The sequence below is a fragment of the Neoarius graeffei genome, chromosome 9 (genome assembly GCF_027579695.1).
Source record: "Neoarius graeffei isolate fNeoGra1 chromosome 9, fNeoGra1.pri, whole genome shotgun sequence".
Taxonomy (NCBI): domain Eukaryota; kingdom Metazoa; phylum Chordata; class Actinopteri; order Siluriformes; family Ariidae; genus Neoarius; species Neoarius graeffei.
In genome coordinates this window covers 83,506,278-83,526,940 of record NC_083577.1, presented here as the reverse complement: position 1 = coordinate 83,526,940, position 20,663 = coordinate 83,506,278, and the positions used below count along the sequence as shown (strand labels likewise).

General features: G+C 41.0%; 1 protein-coding gene across 4 annotated transcripts in view; it reads right to left on the bottom strand.

The window, feature by feature from the left end:
• pde9aa (phosphodiesterase 9aa) overlaps window positions 1-20,663 on the bottom strand; it is a 118,199-nt gene that overhangs the window by 6,530 nt on the left and 91,006 nt on the right. For 2 of the 4 annotated variants that reach the window (XM_060930394.1, XM_060930396.1), the window contains 4 exons: window positions 20,154-20,228; window positions 12,248-12,334; window positions 7,407-7,511; window positions 15-97 (listed from right to left, as the gene is read on the bottom strand). In XM_060930394.1, the coding sequence (XP_060786377.1) occupies window positions 15-97; window positions 7,407-7,511; window positions 12,248-12,334; window positions 20,154-20,228 (350 nt within the window). Of the gene's footprint in view, window positions 1-14; window positions 98-7,406; window positions 7,512-12,247; window positions 12,335-19,932; window positions 20,008-20,153; window positions 20,229-20,663 lie in introns of all 4 variants that reach the window. The other 2 variants (XM_060930393.1, XM_060930395.1) reach the window with 2 other exon arrangements.

Here is a 20,663-nt window from a genome sequence, read left to right as displayed (position 1 = left end):
TGGGATGATCTTACGTGTTGTTGTATCCAGGATGATCTAGATCGTGACACACAGCTGCAGTCATGAGGATTAGAATATCCACCTGTGTAAACTTTTCCTGGAAAACACACATGGTTTACTGTAGGATTACTAATATTATGGTTTGTATGTCCTACAACTGAAAATGACAAACCTGAAAAAAATATGAGTGCAGTGTGACGTATGATGCCTATAGCACTAAAAGAAAGGGACTACTGCACTTTAGCGGGTGCTAAAATATGCGAAGTCACGCTAACCCTAACCCTCAAACAACCAATCCCAAAGCACAGACAAACACCAATTTTGATGACTTCGGCATATAATAGAACAAGGTAAGCTTTTCTTTATTTATTATTGATAATGTGGGGGCGGCACGGTGGTGTAGTGGTTGGCGCTGTCGCCTCACAGCAAGATGGTCCGGGTTCGAGCCCCATGGCCGGCGAGGGCCTTTCTGTGTGGAGTTTGCATGTTCTCCTCGTGTCCGCGTGGGTTTCCTCCGGGTGCTCCGGTTTCCCCCACAGTCCAAAGACATGCAGGTTAGGTTAACTGGTGACTCTAAATTGAGCGTAGGTGTGAATGTGAGTGTGAATGGTTGTCTGTGTCTATGTGTCAGCCCTGTGATGACCTGGCGACTTGTCCAGGGTGTACCCCGCCTTTCGCCCGTAGTCAGCTGGGATAGGCTCCAGCTTGCCTGCGACCCTGTAGAACAGGATAAAGCGGCTAGAGATAATGAGATAAGATAATGCGGGGGCTACTGCCACCGAACCCCTGCTGAAATTTGCTTAAATGTAAACAGTATAGCGGAATTACGCCTGCTAAAGTGTAAACTATTCCAAAAAAACCCTTCTCATTTAAGTTGGATATACTACAGGTGGTCATCAGGTCAGCAGATGTAATTTTATAAAATTTATTTTAATCCTGGAACAAAGTAACATAACATCATAAAGGCATCGGACCCTCAGACAACTCTGACAGAATGATTATTGTTGTTGTTACTGATTGAGTAAGTCTTTAAGTCTAGAGATCATAGTAATTTGGGGGAAACAAAACAAACCTCAACTTTACTGCAGTTCCTTTTACAGTACACTGATTATAAATGCAGTATTAAAAACTTGTGGTTTTCAACCACGTAGATACCCATGGTAGTATTTTTCAAAAGGAAGAACATAACTAGTAAGGCACCGAGGTAAAATTAAGCCAGAATCATAGTTAAATTTGCAATAAGCAGTTACCATAAAGCATAATACAGTAGTTAACCCTTCTTACCAGAGGTGGACAGTAACGAAGTACATTTGTTTGAGTACTGTACTTAAGTACACTTTCTGAGTATCTGTACTTTACTTGAGTATTAATTTTTTGGCAACTTATGACTTTGACTTCATTTAAAAGACAAATATCGTACTTTTCACTCCACTACATTTCTATCAAGGTCCTCATTACTCGTTACTATGAAGCGGCTTTGAAAGTGGATGTTTTTTTCTTTTCTAAAACGCGATTGTTTTTTTCGCAGGTGACACTGAGACAGACGATCAGTAATCACTAGGGTCACGTCACCTCCATAGACTGAATAAAATCAAGATAAATGATTTCTCCGCAGCATTATTTAACACGATCAGTTGATGGCAGAATGGAAGGAGGCGGATCTTCTGGGGAACGCACACACCCACAGTTCTATAGCTAGAACCCATGTTTCGGTTTTCTGAAAGGAATAAAGAGTTGTTTCATTTTAAATGTTTGTTTTGTTTGCCTAAAACGAACCACATCACAGCCTACAAAAACTCGCCGTCCAACCTGTGGAAGCATATTGAGGTCTGTAAACATTTTATTCCAAGAGAAAGCTTGCAATGAAGTTGTGTGTGCTTTTAGAGCTAGCAATAGCATTGCAATAGCTATACAGTCTGGTTAGTCAAATGACTTTCTATGGATTTTCCTGCCAAGTTGCCATTGTCTTGTCCACGGCTAATGATAACACATAGCTAGTTAACTTGGACACTGTTAGTTAGCATGTAAAAATGGAGTTACGCTAACATGAATAACATTAACTTATCTGAAGTCCTTTCAGAAATGTTTTAGCATAATCTTGCCAAATAAACAGAATGTAGAAATCTTTCTTTTCTAGTAACGTTAGCTACCCAATATGATTTCAAGTTTGAAAAGATTTTGCGAGCATGTCAGGTGGAGCTTCACTGACTAGCTAGCTTAACATTAAACTGTCATGATTCCACAGGCAGGTTCATACGTGCTTGAATACATACACTTGCATATGTGAGACCTGTGAGATGGACAGTATTTTACTAGTCAGTAACAACAAATTGCTGGAATTTTTTGTTTTGATGTCAGATGATGGTCTTGCACTTTTTTTTTTGCTTAAAGCAGTGTTGCTGTTGGGCAGTTATTAAGCTCGAGGTGTGGACCTGGGTTTTAATCAGGTTGGATTGTCGTTTTTATTTTCTGAGCAAGCTGCATTTACAGCTATTCCACTGTCTTCCTGATTGACTTAGACGTACATGTGTGCACACACTGCCAGAGCCGGGTCAGAACACTACCATGCTGCTTTGTGGGGGTGGAGAGGAGTGTTACAATAAAAAAAAAAGAAAATGACACTGGTTCTTTTTCAGTTCAGTTGTGTTTCATTTTGTAATACAGTGGGGAAAACAAGTATTTGATCCCTTGCTGATTTTGTTGGTTTACCCACTAAGAAAGACTTGATCAGTCTGTAATTTTAATGGTAGGTGTATTCTAACATGTGGAGACAGAATATCAAAAAGAAAATCCAGAAAATAACTTTTAAATATCTATATTAATTTATTTGTATTTTATTGAGAAAAAGAAGTATTTGATCCCCTAGTAACCATCAAGAGTTCTTGTTAATACAGACAAGTTAGACTCTCCAAATTACCTTGTCACCTAAATTGAAGACACCTGATATCACTAATGACTTGTATAAAAGCCACCTGGCCACAGAATCAATCAGTTTGTCAGACTCCAAACTCTCCAACATGGGAAAGACTAAAGAGCTTTCTGTGGATTTAAGGGAGAAGATTGTAGACCTGCACAAGACTGGTATGGGCTATAAAACCATTAGCAAGAAGCTGGGCGTTAAGGTGACAACTGTTGGTGCAATTGTGCGCAAGTACAAGACTCACAACATGATCATCAATCGACCTAGGTCTGGGGCTCCAAACAAGATCTCACCTTGTGGGGTTTCCAGGATCATGAGAACAGTGAGAAATAGACCTAATACAACACGGGCAGAGTTAGTGGATGATCTTAAAGCAGCTGGGATCACAGTCACCAAGCAAACAGTTGGTAACACTTTACACCGCAATGGTCTAACATCTTGCAGTGCTCGCAAAGTACCCCTGCTTAAGAAAGCACATGTGCAGGCCCGCCTGAACTTTGCCAATGAACATCTGAATGACTTGGAGAGTGACTAGGAGAAGGTGTTATGGTCAGATGAGACCAAAATTGAGCTCTTTGGCATCAATTCAACCCGTCGTGTCTGGAGGGAGAGACATGCTGCTTATGACCCCAAGAACACCATCCCCACTGTCAAGCATGGAGGTGGTAACATTATGTTTTGGGGGTGTTTTTCTGCACAGGGCACAGGGCTACTTCACCGTATCAATGGGAGGATGGACGGAACCATGTACCGTAAAATCCTAAGTGAAAACCTCCTTCCCTCTGCCAGGAAGCTTAAAATGGGTCGTGGATGGGTCTTCCAGCAGGATAATGACCCAAAGCATACAGCCAAGGCAACCAAGGAATGACTGAAGAAGAAACATATCAAGGTCATGGAGTGGCCCAGCCAGTCTCCGGACCTGAATCCTATAGAAAATCTATGGAGAGAGCTGAAGCTCAGAGTTGCCAAGCGACAGTCACGGAATCTTGATGATTTAGAGATCATTTGCAAAGAAGAGTGGACCAAAATTCCTCCTAATATGTGCAGAAACCTGGTCATCAACTACAAAAAACGTCTGACCTCTGTGCTTGCTAATAAGGGGTTTGCCACAAAGTACTAAGTCCTTTTGGCAAGAGGGTTCAAATACTTATTTTCCTCAATAAAATGCAAATAAATTAATAAAAATTCTTTAAAGTCGATTTCTTGATTTTCTTTGTGATATTCTGTCTCAGCATGTTAGACTACACCTACCATTAATATTACAGACTGATCGAGTCTTTCTTAGTGGGTAAACCAACAAAATCAGCAAGGGATCAAATACTTGTTTTCCCCACTGTATTCTACCAGGTGTTTATTTTACAGGCTCTACAAGTTAGTCAGTAAATCCAGTCGGTTGCTTCAGAGGCATTAGGTTTTGTAAGTGTTGTGGCAATAATACAATGATGCGTTGACAGAAAATGTACTTTTAATACTTCAGTATTTTTAAAAGCAAATACTTCAGTACTTTAACTTAAGTAAGAATTTGACTGGACAACTTTCACTTGTATCGGAGTAACATTTGACCAGCGGGATCTGTACTTTGACTTAAGTAATGAAGTTGGGTACTTTGTCCACCTCTGCTTATTACACAGCTTTCTTGATTCTGATTGGTCAGTTATGGCATTCTACAGTCTGTTATTTAAATAATATTGGCTGGCACTGAGTGGTAGAAGAAGAAGAAGGAGGCTTTATTTGTCACATGCACACTCAAGCACAGTGGAATTCATCCTCTGCAGTGAACACACACATGCACACACACAAGTGAGCAATGAGCACACACACATACCCAGAGCAGTGGGCAGCTATACTACAGCACCCAGGGAGCAGTTGGGGATTTGGTGCCTTGCTCAAGGACACTTCAGCCTAAGGCCACCCCATGCTAACCTAACCGCATGTCTTTGGACTGTGGGGGAAACCGGAGCACCCGGAGGAAACCCACGCAGACACGGGGAGAACATGCAAACTCCACACAGAAAGGCCCCCATTGGCCACTGGGCTTGAACCCAGAACCTTCTTGCTGTGAGGTGACAGTGCTAACCACTACACCACTGTGTCGCCCAGGAAGAAAAAAGCATTCTTTAAAAAAATAATAAAACAATGTTTACCATTGGCAAATTGCTGTGGTATAAAAATTTGTTGTTCTTGATAATTAGTTTCCGGGTAGTATGAGTAAATCATGCCATCACACCTCCTCATGATAAACATGCAGTTTAATTAGGTTAATACCAGCTAGTCGCCTAGTGGTTAGCGTGTCGATCGGGAGATCATGAGTTCTACTCATGGTCTGGTCATACCAAAGACCATCATAAAAATGGTACCTACTGCCATCTGGCAAGGCACGCTGCAATACAGATGCGAGTGGGGAGTCAAATTCTCACGATTACCAGAGGACCCGCCCTTCACTGTAACCCTAGCTATGTGAGAGGCCGAGGGCTACGGAAACGGAGATTGGCGCCACCCTACACGCCACATGGCGTGGGAAGGACTTTGATTTCTTTGATTTAATCAGGTTAGGCCATAAACACTCAGGACCCATTGGTGGGTTCAGACATTCATTCCTCTTATAAATACACACCTTTCCCATTCGATTCACTAAATAATTCACAGTATAACTCAATATTTAATCAGTATTTAATATTAAGATAAATTAAAATGAAGAGTGATCATTTGAGACAAATAAACTCGGGTTTTTAGTGGTTAAGTTTAGAGATATACATGAAGAATTATTTATCTTAAGGAAACAAAATGCAAATGTGTCTGTGTGGGGGGAATTTAAATATTCCCCAGTTCTTGAGAACAGGAGGAAGCAATTTTCTATCCACTGGCTGCACTCATTATAGACCGGATAATTAAGAAGAAACCCTCAAAATAGATGTCCATGGCAACTGAAGCGTGAAGAGAAAAATGAGGGGCTAAAGAGCATCTCTAAATAGGCAGAATCTCTTTTTTTTCACCTTTTTATACATCTGCTCGGCACTCCACCCCTCCCTTCCCTTCCTTTCCACTCCTCTCACACTCCTCCTTTCATTTCCTTTCTGTCCTGCTTAGCATATATTATTTTTCATTTTTAGGCGTTTTAGGTGAGTTGACTCCCTCATCTATTTCTTGTACTTCTCTGCATATCCAGAGTCCAGTATTGTCTTCGTATGTTACAGTTGCCAGTATGTGTTAGATCCTTTCCTCTCCTTAACCCTGCTTCGATCATTCTTTTGTCTTCTCAAATATTATTCTGTGTGCTTCCTATTTCTGTGTATTTCCTCTAATCCTGACTGTCTTGTTCATGCTAGAAGAGCTTGGAAGAAGACAGAGCTCGAGAATAATGACAGACGCTCTACCATCATCGACATATCGCCGTCTGTTAATTAAAATATTTAGTAACCTTTGATCATTTAAATGAACATCAATCTAAAACTACTTTTACAGTTGAGGGCAAAAGTTTGCACCCCCTCCCCCATGGTTTTGTAAACGGAAACAATGAAAATGTAATTCAAAAATATCACAATTTACTGATTACAAAAAATGCCTAAATCCAGGCGGCACGGTGGTGTAGTGGTTAGCGCTGTCGCCTCACAGCAAGAAGGTCCGGGTTCAAGCCCCGTGGCCGGCGAGGGCCTTTCTGTGTGGAGTTTGCATGTTCTCCCCGTGTCCGCGTGGGTTTCCTCCGGGTGCTCCGGTTTCCCCCACAGTCCAAAGACATGCAGGTTAGGTTAACTGGTGACTCTAAATTGACCATATGTGTGAATGTGAGTGTGAATGGTTGTCTGTGTCTATGTGTCAGCCCTGTGATGACCTGGCGACTTGTCCAGGGTGTACCCCGCCTTTCGCCCGTAGTCAGCTGGGATAGGCTCCAGCTTGCCTGCGACCCTGTAGAACAGGATAAAGCGGCTAGAGATAATGAGATGAGATGAGAAAAAAATGCCTAAATCCTTTTAGGTAAAACCAACATGAAAATAGCCTGAAAAGAAATGGTCATGACCGTCTTGATTTGCCAAACTGATCTGAAAAAGACCGTGTATGACATCTAGAGCTAAAGCTTATACAATAATTTCTGTTACTTGTACTGATAAAGGTAAATCTGTGAAATCAAACACACAATGTTTTCTTGCTGTGAATTAAACAAAGTTTCCTTCTTCATTTTGTCATAAGGGGATGCAAGATTTTGTAATTGGGGATGCAAACTTTTTGTGACTGTATGTCTGATGAAAGGATACAGGTTACAGAAGTGTATTACCAAGCCATGGCCAAATGGTTAGAAAAACAGCTTTGGGACCAAAAGTTTGCTGGTTCGATTCCCTGAACCAGCAAAGACTGGTTCAAGTGCCCTTGAGCAAGGCACCTAACCCCCAACTGCTCTGGCAAGAGTGGTGGCGTACCTTGTGTCTGATTAGCCAGAGAAAAACTGATGATGTAATTATCAGTTCGGCAAGAACCCAGCCATAACAATTACCTGTAGGTTGCAGAGGTAGATCATGCTGTACATCATCTGTGTGACGCAGAAGCAGTGGCGGAAGTTGTGAAATGGGTTGTTCCTGTAGTTGTCATGAATACAGAGCTTTAAACCAAAAAGAGAAGAGAAAAAAGTTTGTAAGAGGATGCAGAAAGAATTCATCCATCAATTATCTGTAGCTGCTTATCCTGTACAGCGTCGCAGGCAAGCTATCCCAGCTGACTATGGACGAGAGGCGGGGTATACCCTGGCTAACACATAGAGACAAACAACCATTCACATTCACACCTACGGTCAATTTAGAGTCACCAATTAGCCTAACCTGCATGTCTTTGGACTGTGGGGGAAACCGGAGCACCCAGAGGAAACCCACGCAGACACAGGGAGAACATGCAAACTCCACACAGAAAGGCCCCTGTCGGTTACTGGGCTCGAACCGAGAACCTTCTTGCTGTGAGGTAACAGTGCCAACCACTACACCACCGTGCAGATCATTTTTAAACGTGTCTGTAATGACATGACATGCTGATGTGTGTGGATGGATTCAAACAAGCCAACAGTGAACTATTAACTCAATTGGCATTGGAACCCTAAACAATCAGACACATGATTCGCTGTAGCACTTTAGACTTCCTTCATTGCTCCACACCAACTACACAAAGTGTATGATGTGTCCCAGGTACAGGTACAATGTGCAAATTACTGTATCATTACATAATGCTAATATCATACTGTATTATACTGTATATAAAACTGCACAGGTCTTTCATATGTAGTTACTGTACATAATATTCTTTTATCCCTTTATTTCATTATATTTCCTCCTTAACATATATTTATTCATTCTGTCAGGGGTCTGGCACCTATCCAAGGAAGGCAGCAATACATCCACTTTATGAGTAACATCTGTACGCTGCATGTTCATTCATGCAATTATCTAATCAGCCAATCATACGGCATCAGCACGATGTTGAAAGACATACAGATACAGGTCAAGAACTTTAGGTCAAGAGAGGACAGAGGAGAATTGCCTGACTGGTTTAAGATAACAGGAAGGCTGCAGGAAAGCATCTCAGAATGCACATTTCAAATCTTCAAGCAGATTAATAGCAGATCACTTTGGGATCCACTTCAGCCAGAGAAGAACAAGAATCTGAAGTACAGTCGGCACAGGTTCACCGAAGCCGGGCTGTCGAATATCGGAAAAAGTCCAGATGATGTTTTTCCTATCTTTAACTTTCTCGTTTCAGTGAGCATACATGAATGAGCAAATGTACAGGTGGTCCTAATAAAGTGGACAATGAGTGTACATTCACTCACACTTGGGTCAATTTAGAGTTCTTTAAAAAGAAACTGTTTTCCAGAAACACTAACACAAATTGTGTATTAACAATTTTAAAATCACTGACACTGTCTCTGTACTGAACCCAAGACAGCAGTGATGATAGTGGCTACTGGTCAAATGGCATCTTTTGTCACTGTGATAAATTAAAGCTAGACTGCCTTTCAGATTTTTCAAGTGTAGGTCATAAAAATAATTTTCCCTGACACCCAGTTATTTTTGTTTAGTGGACCGAAAGCTACTGGATTCGAATCACAGACTTCCAATTTTATTAGTTTTTTTTAAAATAGAACAATTAATGAATTTAGAGCCACGTGGCCCTAAATTCTCCACTATTTTTTCCTGCTTCACCATGATGCAATACAATCAAATTTGAAACAGGAGAGAAAATGGAGGACGAGTGTGGGAATGAAACGTGAAAGACCGACTACAGTGATGGAAAGCGAGAAGATGTTATGTTATATATGAAGGAAAGGAAACACAGGACCAAACTAATAAATATCGGCGCTCAGCAAGCACCTCGGTGTGATCAGCTGTTTGTTTAGCGACAGAATGATGGAACTGTCAGTGCACGCTCAAAGGGAAACCTGTAGATGGCAGTAATGCAACACTGTGGATGCCAGCTGCTGTAAAACCCAAAAGAAGAAGAAGGTAAACCTGCACATGCACACACGGACGTCTTCTGTCTGCTTGACTGCGCCAAGTGAGCGATTTCATGCACATTATTTACTTTAATCCCCTCAAATTAAATAACTTCCCAGCCACAGAATGGCCTGATATTTTGTGAGATATTACAGAAATAAACATATATCACAATGACCGCATTTCAGAGAGAACTAAATTTCACTAATTTTATGAAATTGAAAGGCCGTCTCGCTTTAACTGTATCAAGCATGTTGTTTTTGGTTTATATTTTATTGGATATTCTAACTCGATAGCTAATTATCTTTAAAATTAGGAGTCATTTGTTAAATTTGGTGCAGCCAATCCAGAGAAATTAGCAAAAATGTTGGAGGTATGAACATCTTAAGAGAAAATTAAGTTAGAAGAAAATCAAACTGTAAAATCAGCTGTAAAACCTCGGGCTGTGGCTGGACAGCAAGCTGGACTGGACTTGCAACACCAATCACTTATACAGGAAGGGACAGAGCAGGCTATACTTCCTTAGGAGGCTGCGGTCCTTTAACATCTGCAGGAAACTCCTGTGGATGTTCTACCAGTCTGTGGTCGCCAGTGTCCTGTTTTACACCATGGTGTGCTGGGGGGGGGCAGCACATCCAAGAAGGACACATCCAGGCTGGACAAACTGATCAGGCGGGCCGGCTCTGTGGTCGGCATGAAGCTGGACTTTCTGGTGACGATGGCAGAGAAGACGACTACGGACAAACTATTGAACATCATGGACGATGCCAGTCACCCTCTGCACACCGTCATCAGCAACCAGAGGAGTCTGTTCAGTGACAGAATGCTCCTTCCCAAGTGCAGAACGAACAGACTTAAAAACTCCTTTGTCCCTCACGCCATCAGACTGTACAACTCCTCTCTGGGGGGGGGGGGAATAACAAGAGGACAGAGGACAGGAAGGAGCAGTAGCCTAGCCTAACAATAAGCAATACCGGACAATGTGCAATATAATGTGCAATATAAAGTGCAATATCTCTCCTGCTGGGCCCCCCCTTTCCTTTTTCCCCCCTCTTCTCTCTCCCCCCTTCCTCTCTTCCCCATATCTTATTCTTTTTATACTTGTATATGTAAATACTTAATTTATCTAGAAGTTTTTCTCTATTTCTTTTCTCTGTTTATCTGTAATGATGCTGCTGGAATCTTAATTTCCCTGAGGGAACCCTCCCAAAGGGATCAATAAAGTTTTATCTATCTATCTATCTATCTATCTATCTATCTATCTATCTATCTATCTATCTATCTATCTATCTATCTAAATTATTTGGCCTACAAAGTCTCACATTTATAGGTTGTTTTGCATTATAATATTTTGTTAACAGATATATTATTGATTATGGAATGCATTTATGGCAAAACTTATAAAACAATATGTGGGTCTTTTTTTGACGCACTCTCATTTCAAATCTGGACTAATTTTATGGTGACACGCTCCATATGTTACAACCCCGATTCCAAAAAAGTTGGGACAAAGAACAAATTGTAAATACAAACAGAATGCAATAATTTACAAATCTCAAAAACTGATATTGTATTCACAATAGAACAGAGACAACATATCAAATGTCGAAAGTGAGACATTTTGAAATTTCATGCCAAATATTGGCTCATTTGAAATTTCATGACAGCAACACATCTCAAAAAAAGTTGGGACGGGGCAATAAGAGGCTGGAAAAGTTAAAGGTACAAAAAAGGAACAGCTGGAGGACCAAATTGCAACTCATTAGGTCAATTGGCAATAGGTCATTAACATGACTGGGTATAAAAAGAGCATCTTGGAGTGGCAGCGGCTCTCAGAAGTAAAGATGGGAAGAGGATCACCAATCCCCCTAATTCTGCGCCGACAAATAGTGGAGCAATATCAGAAAGGAGTTCGACAGTCTAAAATTGCAAAGAGTTTGAACATATCATCATCTACAGTGCATAATATCATCAAAAGATTCAGAGAATCTGGAAGAATCTCTGTGTGTAAGGGTCAAGAAGTGCAGATGTCTTCTCTGGGCCAAGGCTCATTTAAAATGGACTGTGGCAAAGTGGAAAACTGTTCTGTGGTCAGACGAATCAAAATGTGAAGTTCTTTATGGAAATCGGGGACGCCGTGTCATTCGGACTAAAGAGGAGAAGGACGACCCAAGTTGTTATCAGCGCTCAGTTCAGAAGCCTGCATCTCTGATGGTATGGGGTTGCATTAGTGCATGTGGCATGGGCAGCTTACACATCTGGAAAGACACCATCAATGCTGAAAGGTATATCCAGGTTCTAGAGCAACATATGCTCCCATCCAGACGACATCTCTTTCAGGGAAGACCTTGCATTTTCCAACATGACAATGCCAAACAACATACTGCATCAATTACAGCATCATGGCTGCGTAGAAGAAGGGTCCGGGTACTGAACTGGCCAGCCTGCAGTCCAGATCTTTCACCCATAGAAAGCATTTGGCACATCATAAAACGGAAGATAAGACAAAAAAGATCTAAGACAGTTGAGCAACTAGAATCCTACATTAGACAAGAATGGGTTAACATTCCTATCCCTAAACTTGAGCAACTTGTCTCCTCAGTCCCCAGACGTTTACAGACTGTTGTAAAGAGAAAAGGGGATGTCTCACAGTGGGAAACATGGCCTTGTCCCAACTTTTTTGAGATGTGTTGTCAAAAACATAACCTTCTCCAACAAAGTTGGTGGAGGTAATTAACCAAGTAAAGTATTTGGACAGAATTAATTCAACATGACCAAATACATTTTTTTAATTCACAAACATTATTTTATAGTATTTCATTAATGCACTGCAAAGCAGTCCAGGAGCTTTCCTTACCAGCCATCTCTTCAGTGTAATAGGGTTGATGTTGAAGTCTCGGACCAAGCCCAGATCATGATACATGTGTTCAAGACAACTGAGCATCTACAGTACAAAACACATAGAGTATCAGATTAGAAGGTCATCTCATCTGTAGATGGACCAATGGCATCTCAGATAGAAACGTACAGTTTATTGGTAATATGTTTGTGTGGCAGTGGGGGCGTGGCCTAGCGTCAGTTTGTGAATGGAGGGCGGGGTCAGGGAAGGTGAGTGGCAAAGTCAGTGCACCTGTGGTTAATCAATGTTGTGTGTCTGTGTTGTTACAGTGGTGCCAAAACCCAGGAGTACAGAAGGGAACCCCCACATGGAGCTCTTTTTTCGTGGAGCCCCCCATTCAAGGAGCTCATCCATGCCCTCACTACCGCCCAGCAGAACCAGCATCAAGCACTGACCGCCCTCCGGAAGGAGCAAAAGCAATGCTTTGAAGCCTTGATGCTGGCCCAGCAGGAAGATCACCAGGCGTTCCGGTATCTGCTCGCATCAGCAGGAGCTTCCAGATCGCCATACGGGCCCATCTTTGTGAGGGTGACATGAGGAGGGTCCACTGGGGTGGCATTCAAAACCCCTGCTGACATGAGCAGATGATGATGAGCTCCTTGAATGGGGAGGACTCCATGTGGGGGTTCCCTTCTGTACTCCAGGGTTTTGGCACCACTGTAACAACACAGACACACAACATTAATTAACCACAGGTGCATTGACTTTGCCACTCACCTTCCTTGGCCCCGCCCTCCATTCACAAACTGATGTTAGGCCATGCCCCTGCTGCCACAGTTTGGTTAATAATAATAATAACAACTTTATTCAACACAAGATCCACTCAGCTGACGCTGGTTTCCATTGGAGATGTGTATAAACTTATGCTAATAATCTATAGCTACATTATTAAATTCAGAAAATATAAAACTAATATAAAATAGGTGATATACAATATAGTAAGACAGACATATTATTATGATTAATATTTATGATGAATAAAATTTGTATTCCATTTAGAAAAATATATCTAAATACCAGAAAAGTGTTTCCAATAGTTAATTCTAAATTTCTTAGTTGTCTCAGAGTTTTTAACATCATCGGGCAGAGAATTATATAACACGGCTGCTGAAAAAGCAAAATTCCTGTGTCCTGATTCTGAGTTTATTTTCAAGATATGAATATTGTTCTTTACTCTTGTGTTAGAATTATGGACATCAGGGTTTTTAACAAAAATTTTACATCGGTATTCTGGTAGAAGTCCGTTCATACATTTGTACCCCATCAGACATTTGTTAAATTTCCATCTTTCAACAATAGCTTTCTGAAAAGGACTTCAGAAAGTTCATCCCTGATTTTCTTCTTGAGTATCAAACATGAGCCTCTTTTCTACAAACGATAGAGCCTTTCCAACTTAGTCACATCTGCATTCAACCAGACCACATCATAGTACTCGAAGAGAGGTAAAAACAAGGTGTTAAATCAATGTTTCTCAATCACTGGGCCGTGGCCCATTAGAGGGCCATGAAGTGCCATCTAGTGGGCTGTGAATTTTTTTTTCAAGTTGAAGCTAATTTTTACTCATAGTAGGGTACCATTACTGGGTTGCATCCGACGTTACATCCACCTCATTAAGCTATGGTCACATGACAGCTTGTGATGCTTTGCGATGAGTTATCAATGAAAATGAGGCATTTTGGCAGCGATATACATACACGTGAGCTAAAAGTTGTGGTCACACAGCAGGTGAACACTTGACTGCCGTGCTTTTGCGTGCTTGAACCTGGTGCAGCTTGAGCGGCCTCACACGCTCATGGAGCGTGTTGTGCTCGCTCTTGGGATCCAGTCATTATGAGAAACACCTGATACCGATTTGAGTGCAATCAGCAAACGCAGATATGGATGCTGTTTTCACAGAGGCTTTGGGAAGTATTATCACGGTCACATTTGTTTCTAACCATGTTTATAACACTTTTTAAATACTCTGCTTTCTGTTTTGCTTTTGTAAATATCACGCCTGCTAATAAACACTCTTCCTGGACTTAGATCCGTCTCCAGCCGTCTATCTTGTAGTGTCCTGATCCCTAGATCTTTAACCCAGCCACATATAAAAAGTTGTTTGTCTCCATGATCTTCAAGGTTTTCATCTGTTTGTCCATGTAAAACGATGTCTGCACCACCAGGGTAGTTTGAGATGTCAGGGAATTCCTTAGAAAAATTCTTCTTTGTTAGTGTGTAAGGATCTAATCCCACTGAGTGGTTTCTATATCCACTTCTTTTGAGTGTACTTCTTGGTTTTAATAACTTGCTTGTTTGCTGAACACAAACATGGAAATAAGTTATTTTGTTAATGGACCAGACTCCACTTGTGGATCATTAATCCCTTTTGACTGAGAATGCCCTGCATGTATGGTTTGGCTTCTGGCACATCCATACAGTTTTAAATACAATACCTACAATTAACAACAGTTTGTTTTTATTGTATTTATTTAATTCCTGGGCCCCCACCTGTAACAGGGAGTGATGTTGCATCCATTAATACATTTTACAATAGATTATTAGATTCTAATAGAATAGGTGAGCCAAAATAATTGGGAATCTTTTTTAATGGACCCCAACTTGTTACAAGTATGAATAGGTGGGCCTTACAGCAGAAAAGGTTGAGAATCCCTGAGCTAAAGATCATCCTGCTGGTCTTGGTATCAATATAGTTTCTTCAATGTCCCAATATCCCTAATCTCTTGCTGATTTTAGAGCACAGGTAGTCAGTGTGATCGTTCCAGCTCAAAGAGAGGTCCAAAGTAACTCCTAGATATTTCATACTTGGTGTGCTCTCACTCTCCAAATGTGACTGCTTTAAAGACAATAAACTATTACTGAATAAGGTGTTAGATAAACGCTTCGCTGAACCAAACACCATGGTCATCGTCTTCTTCGTATTCGCTATCAATTAATTTGTATCAAACCAAGATGAATGGTCGTTTCAATCCTCTTGCAATTTCAGGTTAATTTCATTCAAGTCCTCGCTAGCATAAAAAATACCAGTATCACCTAGTCTTGGGTCACCAAATCCTTCACATGGATTAAAGCTTTCTAATGAATGCAAGACATGATTCAGTAAACCTTTAAGGATCTACTCATCCTTTTGGTGGGTCTTTTCAGTGTATATACAGTGTCTTGCAAAAGTATTCATCCCCCTTGGTGTTTGTCCTGTTTTGTCACATTACAAGCTGGAATTAAAATGGATTTTGGGGGAGTGAGCACCCTTTCATTTACACAACATGCCTACCACTTTAAAGGTGAAAATTGTTGTTTTTTATTGTGAAACAAACAATAAGTAACATGAAAAAATAGAAATCTGGAGTGTGCATAGGTATACACACACACCCAAGTCAATACTTTGTAGAGCCACCTTTTGCTGCAATTACAGCTGCAAGTCTCTTGGGGTATGTCTCTATTAGCTTAGCACATCGAGCCACTGGGATTTTTGCCCATTCCTCAAGGCAAAACTGCTCCAACTCCTTCAAGTTAGATGGGTTGTGTTGGTGGACAGCAATCTTCAAGTTATGCCACACATTCTCAATTGGATTGAGGTCTGGGCTTTGATTAGGCCATTCCAAGACATTTAAATGTTTCCCTTTAAACCACTACAGTGTAGCTTTAGCAGTATTTTTAGGGTCATTGTCCTGCTGGAACATGAACCTTCGTCCCAGTCTCAAACCTCTGGCTGAATCAAACAGGTTTTCCTCCAGAATTGCCCTGTATTTAGTGCCATCCATCTTTCCTTCAGTCCTGACCAGCTTTCCTGTCCCTGCAGATGAAAAACATCCCCACAGCATGATGCTGCCACCACCATCCTTCACTGTAGGAATGGTGTTCTCAGGGTGTTGGGTTTGCATCACACATGGCATTTCCCATGATGGCCAAAAAGATCAATTTTAGTCTCATTTGACCAGAGAATCTTCTTCCATGTGTTTAGGGAGTCTGCCACATGCTGTTGGGGAAACTCCAAATGTGTTTTCTTAAGCAATGTCTTTTTTCTGGCCACTCTTCCATAAAGCCCCACTCTATGGAGTGTACAGCTTAAAGTGGTCTTATAGACAGATACTCCCATCTCTGCTGTGGATCTTTGCAGCTCCTTCAGTGTTATCTTTGGTGTCTTTGTTACATCTCTGATTAATGCCCTCCTTGCCCAGTCTATGAGTTTTGGTGGGCGGGACCTTCTCTTGTTAGGTTTGTAGTGGTGCCATATTCTTTCCATTTTGCTATAATGGATTTAATGGCGCTCCATGGGATATTCAAAGTTTGGGATATTTTTTATAACCGAACCCTAATCTATACTTCTCCACAACTTTGTCTCTGACCTGTTTGGAGGCTCCTTGGTTCTCATGTTGCTTGCTTAGTAGTGTTGCAGAGTCAGGGTCCTTCCAGAACAGGTTGATTTATACAGACATCATGTAACAGATCATGTGACACTTTGATTGCATATAGGTGGATCTTAATCAACTAATTATGTGACTTATGAAGTGAATTGGGTGGACCAGCTCTTATTTAGAGGTTTCATACGAAAGGGGGTTAATACTTATGCACACTCCAGATTTCTGGGTTGTAGTTTTTTTCATCTTAATTATTGTTTGTGTCACAATAAAACAACAATTTTCACCTTTAAAGTGGTAGGCATGTTGTGTAAATCAAATGGTGCTCACCTTCCAAAAATCCATTTTAATTCCAGCTTGTAATGCGACAAAACAGGACAAACACCAAGGGGGGATGAATACTTTTGCAAGGCACTGTAGCTCCTATAATATACATGATAACAAGAATTTGTTTCACTGATGTTCGATAATATTAAATGTGTGGTTCATAATTAATAACAAATGTAATCATGAATAACCCTAACCCCTGACTACGTCATCACTTGTTTACCGCAATGCATTATAGGCGATACCCGGGGTCAGCTCAATCATATTGTTTACTTTTGCCTTTGTTAAACCCTGCATTGTTCTGTCTAACCGATTTTAACCATGAGGCCTAAAATGAATTGCTGTATGCCTTACTGTGTCTCCACAACAAAGAGAACACCTCGTTTGAGCTTTTATCAGCTGCCAGTTGAGAAGAAGAGAAGAAAGAAATAGATAAGTTTAATCCACAATGAAAAATGAAAACCTTCGAACTGAATCGAAATGGACAAGTGTTTGTAGCTTACATTTCTCCGATGGGAAAAAGATATACTTAAACTGTGACCCAGCAATATTTCCATGGTCTGCGGAACGACCTTCGGTTATAGATGGTTATAACAATCGACACTGTTCATCGTCTGAAACTAGCGATATTCCAAAGTCTATAAAACAAGGAAGCATCTTCGGTCTTTGCCTCTCAATGTACCGAAGCACTCGGCAGCCAAACAAGCCTGTCGGACCGATAAAACTCCCAAACCACCAAGGGTTCTCTCTTGCATAATGTATAATGTTCAGTGTACCTCACTAGCAGCATTTATTGAAGACACGGCATGATCAGAGGGTTTCCAAATATTTTTTTTTTTAATGTTTCCTGATATCAAGTTTTATTTAACTAATCACTCATTTATAAATGTTTTGATAAGACATTCTGAGATTTGATGATGTTGTTGTTACTGTATACAGTGTGGTAGACTCAGTCGAGCTCTAGGTCGTACAAATTCTTGTCACTTATGTCTTATCTTCTCACCAAGCTGGATTTAGATTCTGATTTTCCTGCTGTAAACCCTTGACATGTTATCCACCTCTTTAAATCACCAATTCCATTGTCTTCAATAACAGAGCATGGCAAAATTGCTCCTCTCACATCGCTCTGACGTAAAATTAATCTAACATCTGTTATATTGCACAACTACCAACCCTGGCTATCCCTCATAATGCATTGCGATAAACAAGTGATGACGTAGTTATGCTTGGGGGGCTATTGATGTGGTATGAATGGAACCATAGCAGTGTGGGTGTGCTCAGCGTTAACTGTGAATGGGAGGAGGAGGAGGTGTGGAGAATGAGTGAGGTAACTGACGAATGGGCAAATTTGTCTGAAATTAATCCAGAAGTCTCATTCTCATTATCTCTAGCCGCTTTATCCTTCTACAGGGTCGCAGGCAAAGTCAATTTATCTAATCCAGAAGTCAATTTATAATTTTTTTTTAAATTTGTTTGTTTCAGTGAATGGTTTTTGATGAGACAACAGACATCAGAGAACTGCCAGTGACTTTGTCCATGAACAGACATAAGACAGTGAAAGTGTTGCGAAGGTCTTTTGGTTCTGCTTTCTTTCAAGGACTTGAGTTTACCAAGACAAGTGCTAAAAAGCATCGCTCCCATGCCCTCATTCCCATCACTGACTACCAGAGTTTTATAAGAATAAAACACTTTAGGAAACCCCATCATGTTATATGTCTTTCCTAAGGAAAAATGAAATAAAATGAAATAATTTTCCTGGTGAGACCAAAAAAGCATTTCACATCAAATTAAAAAAATGCTATCACGTTTAAAATCAAACCTCTATCCAGGTTTTATCCAGACTTTTTAAATATTCTTTCATAAGGAGTTTCCAAATACTGTATATCCTGCATATATGGTACATCTGTATTTATTCTATCCACATTCACTGGATATGAGCAATCATGCGCTCTGATTGGCTACTCTACTACTAGGATATCAGCTCATATACCGTGAGTAGAGAAAAACAAAATGGTGGAACCATTTTGCTGAACCAACCGAGGACAAAATAAAAACTCTACTTGTAAACAAACCCCCAAAAATACAAAAAAGCAACAAAATATGGAATAAAAGTATTGGATGGTGAGAATGTATCTTTTTTATTTTTCAATAATTATTATTGTAGCGGGCGGCACGGTGGTGTAGTGGTTAGCGCTGTTGCCTCACAGCAAGAAGGTCCTGGGTTCGAGCCCTGGGGCCGGCGAGGGCCTTTCTGTGTGGAGTTTGCATGTTCTCCCCGTGTCCGCGTGGGTTTCCTCCGGGTGCTCCGGTTTCCCCCACAGTCCAAAGACATGCAGGTTAGGTTAACTGGTGACTTTAAATTGACCGTAGGTGTGAATGTGAGTGTGAATGGTTGTCTATGTGTCAGCCCTGTGATGACCTGGCGACTTGTCCAGGGTGTACCCCGCCTTTCGCCCGTAGTCAGCTGGGATAGGCTCCAGCTTGCCTGCGACCCTGTAGAAGGATAAAGCGGCTAGAGATAATGAATGAATGAATGAATGAATATTATTGTAGCATTTTTCACAAATTGCTCCTGTCATTTCGCCAGTTTGTTTACAGTCTAAGCGGAAATTATTTTGTCAGACGTTTTGTATAAAGATTTTATTTATCAAATCTGCGAAAAATAAAAATGCTCCATTTCTCAAAATCCAGTGAATGTGGATAGAATAAAACAGTTATTCCACTCAATCTTGTCGTATATGGATTATAGTCAACTTGGTGCTACACGCCTCGTCGGCTATCAGCTCATATATGACTTGATTTCGTGGAATAACTGTATATATGGTATATCTTAATTTGGGTATGTAATGAATGACTATTATTCTTCTTTAATGTGAAATGACAAATATTTAGCATCTAATGGATTCATGAATATTTACATATTAGGGAACAATAAATGTTTAATGGCCTCCCTGGCCTCACCTCATTAGGTTCCCACTGCCACACATCGAAGATCGGCTGTCTCAAAGCGTCTATCGTCTCTTTGGACAGATGATACTACACACAGACCCATGTACAATCCGGACAAATTTAGACACACACACATACACATACACACACACACACACACAGAGGAAGAATACGAAGGCAAACAAGAGACAAGAGAGGAGAAAGACAAGCAGCACAGCATTAGTGAATCTTACCTCATTGGATTCCCACAGCCAGACGTCGAAGGCGGGTTTTCTGAGGGCGTCTATGGTCTGCTGCGAGAGCATGTACTGCAGGCAGACAGAGCTCCCAGTTAACCCTCTGCTCCTAACGCCTGGCTGGGGCCACCCCTCTACACCTGATACACACCTGATATCCTGCTTATTACGGTGTTCATGTCACGTCAGAATTACAACATTATGTTAAGCATTCATGTCCATACTGAAGCCATAATTACACGCATTTACGTAGCAGACGCTCTTATCCAGAGTGATGTACAACATGTCTAGAGGAGTCTGGGGAGCAGTTGGGGATGAGGTGCCTTGCTCAAGGCCACTTTAGCCAGTCCTGCTGGTCCGGGGAATCAAACCAGCAACCTTTTGGTCCCAAAGCTGCTACTATAACCGTTAGGCCATGGCTTCCCATTCCTACTACTAGGGAATTTAGAAAGATCCAAATTGGTAGTGTTTGATGTTAGGTTATAAACAAATGCTGCCAGAAGAACT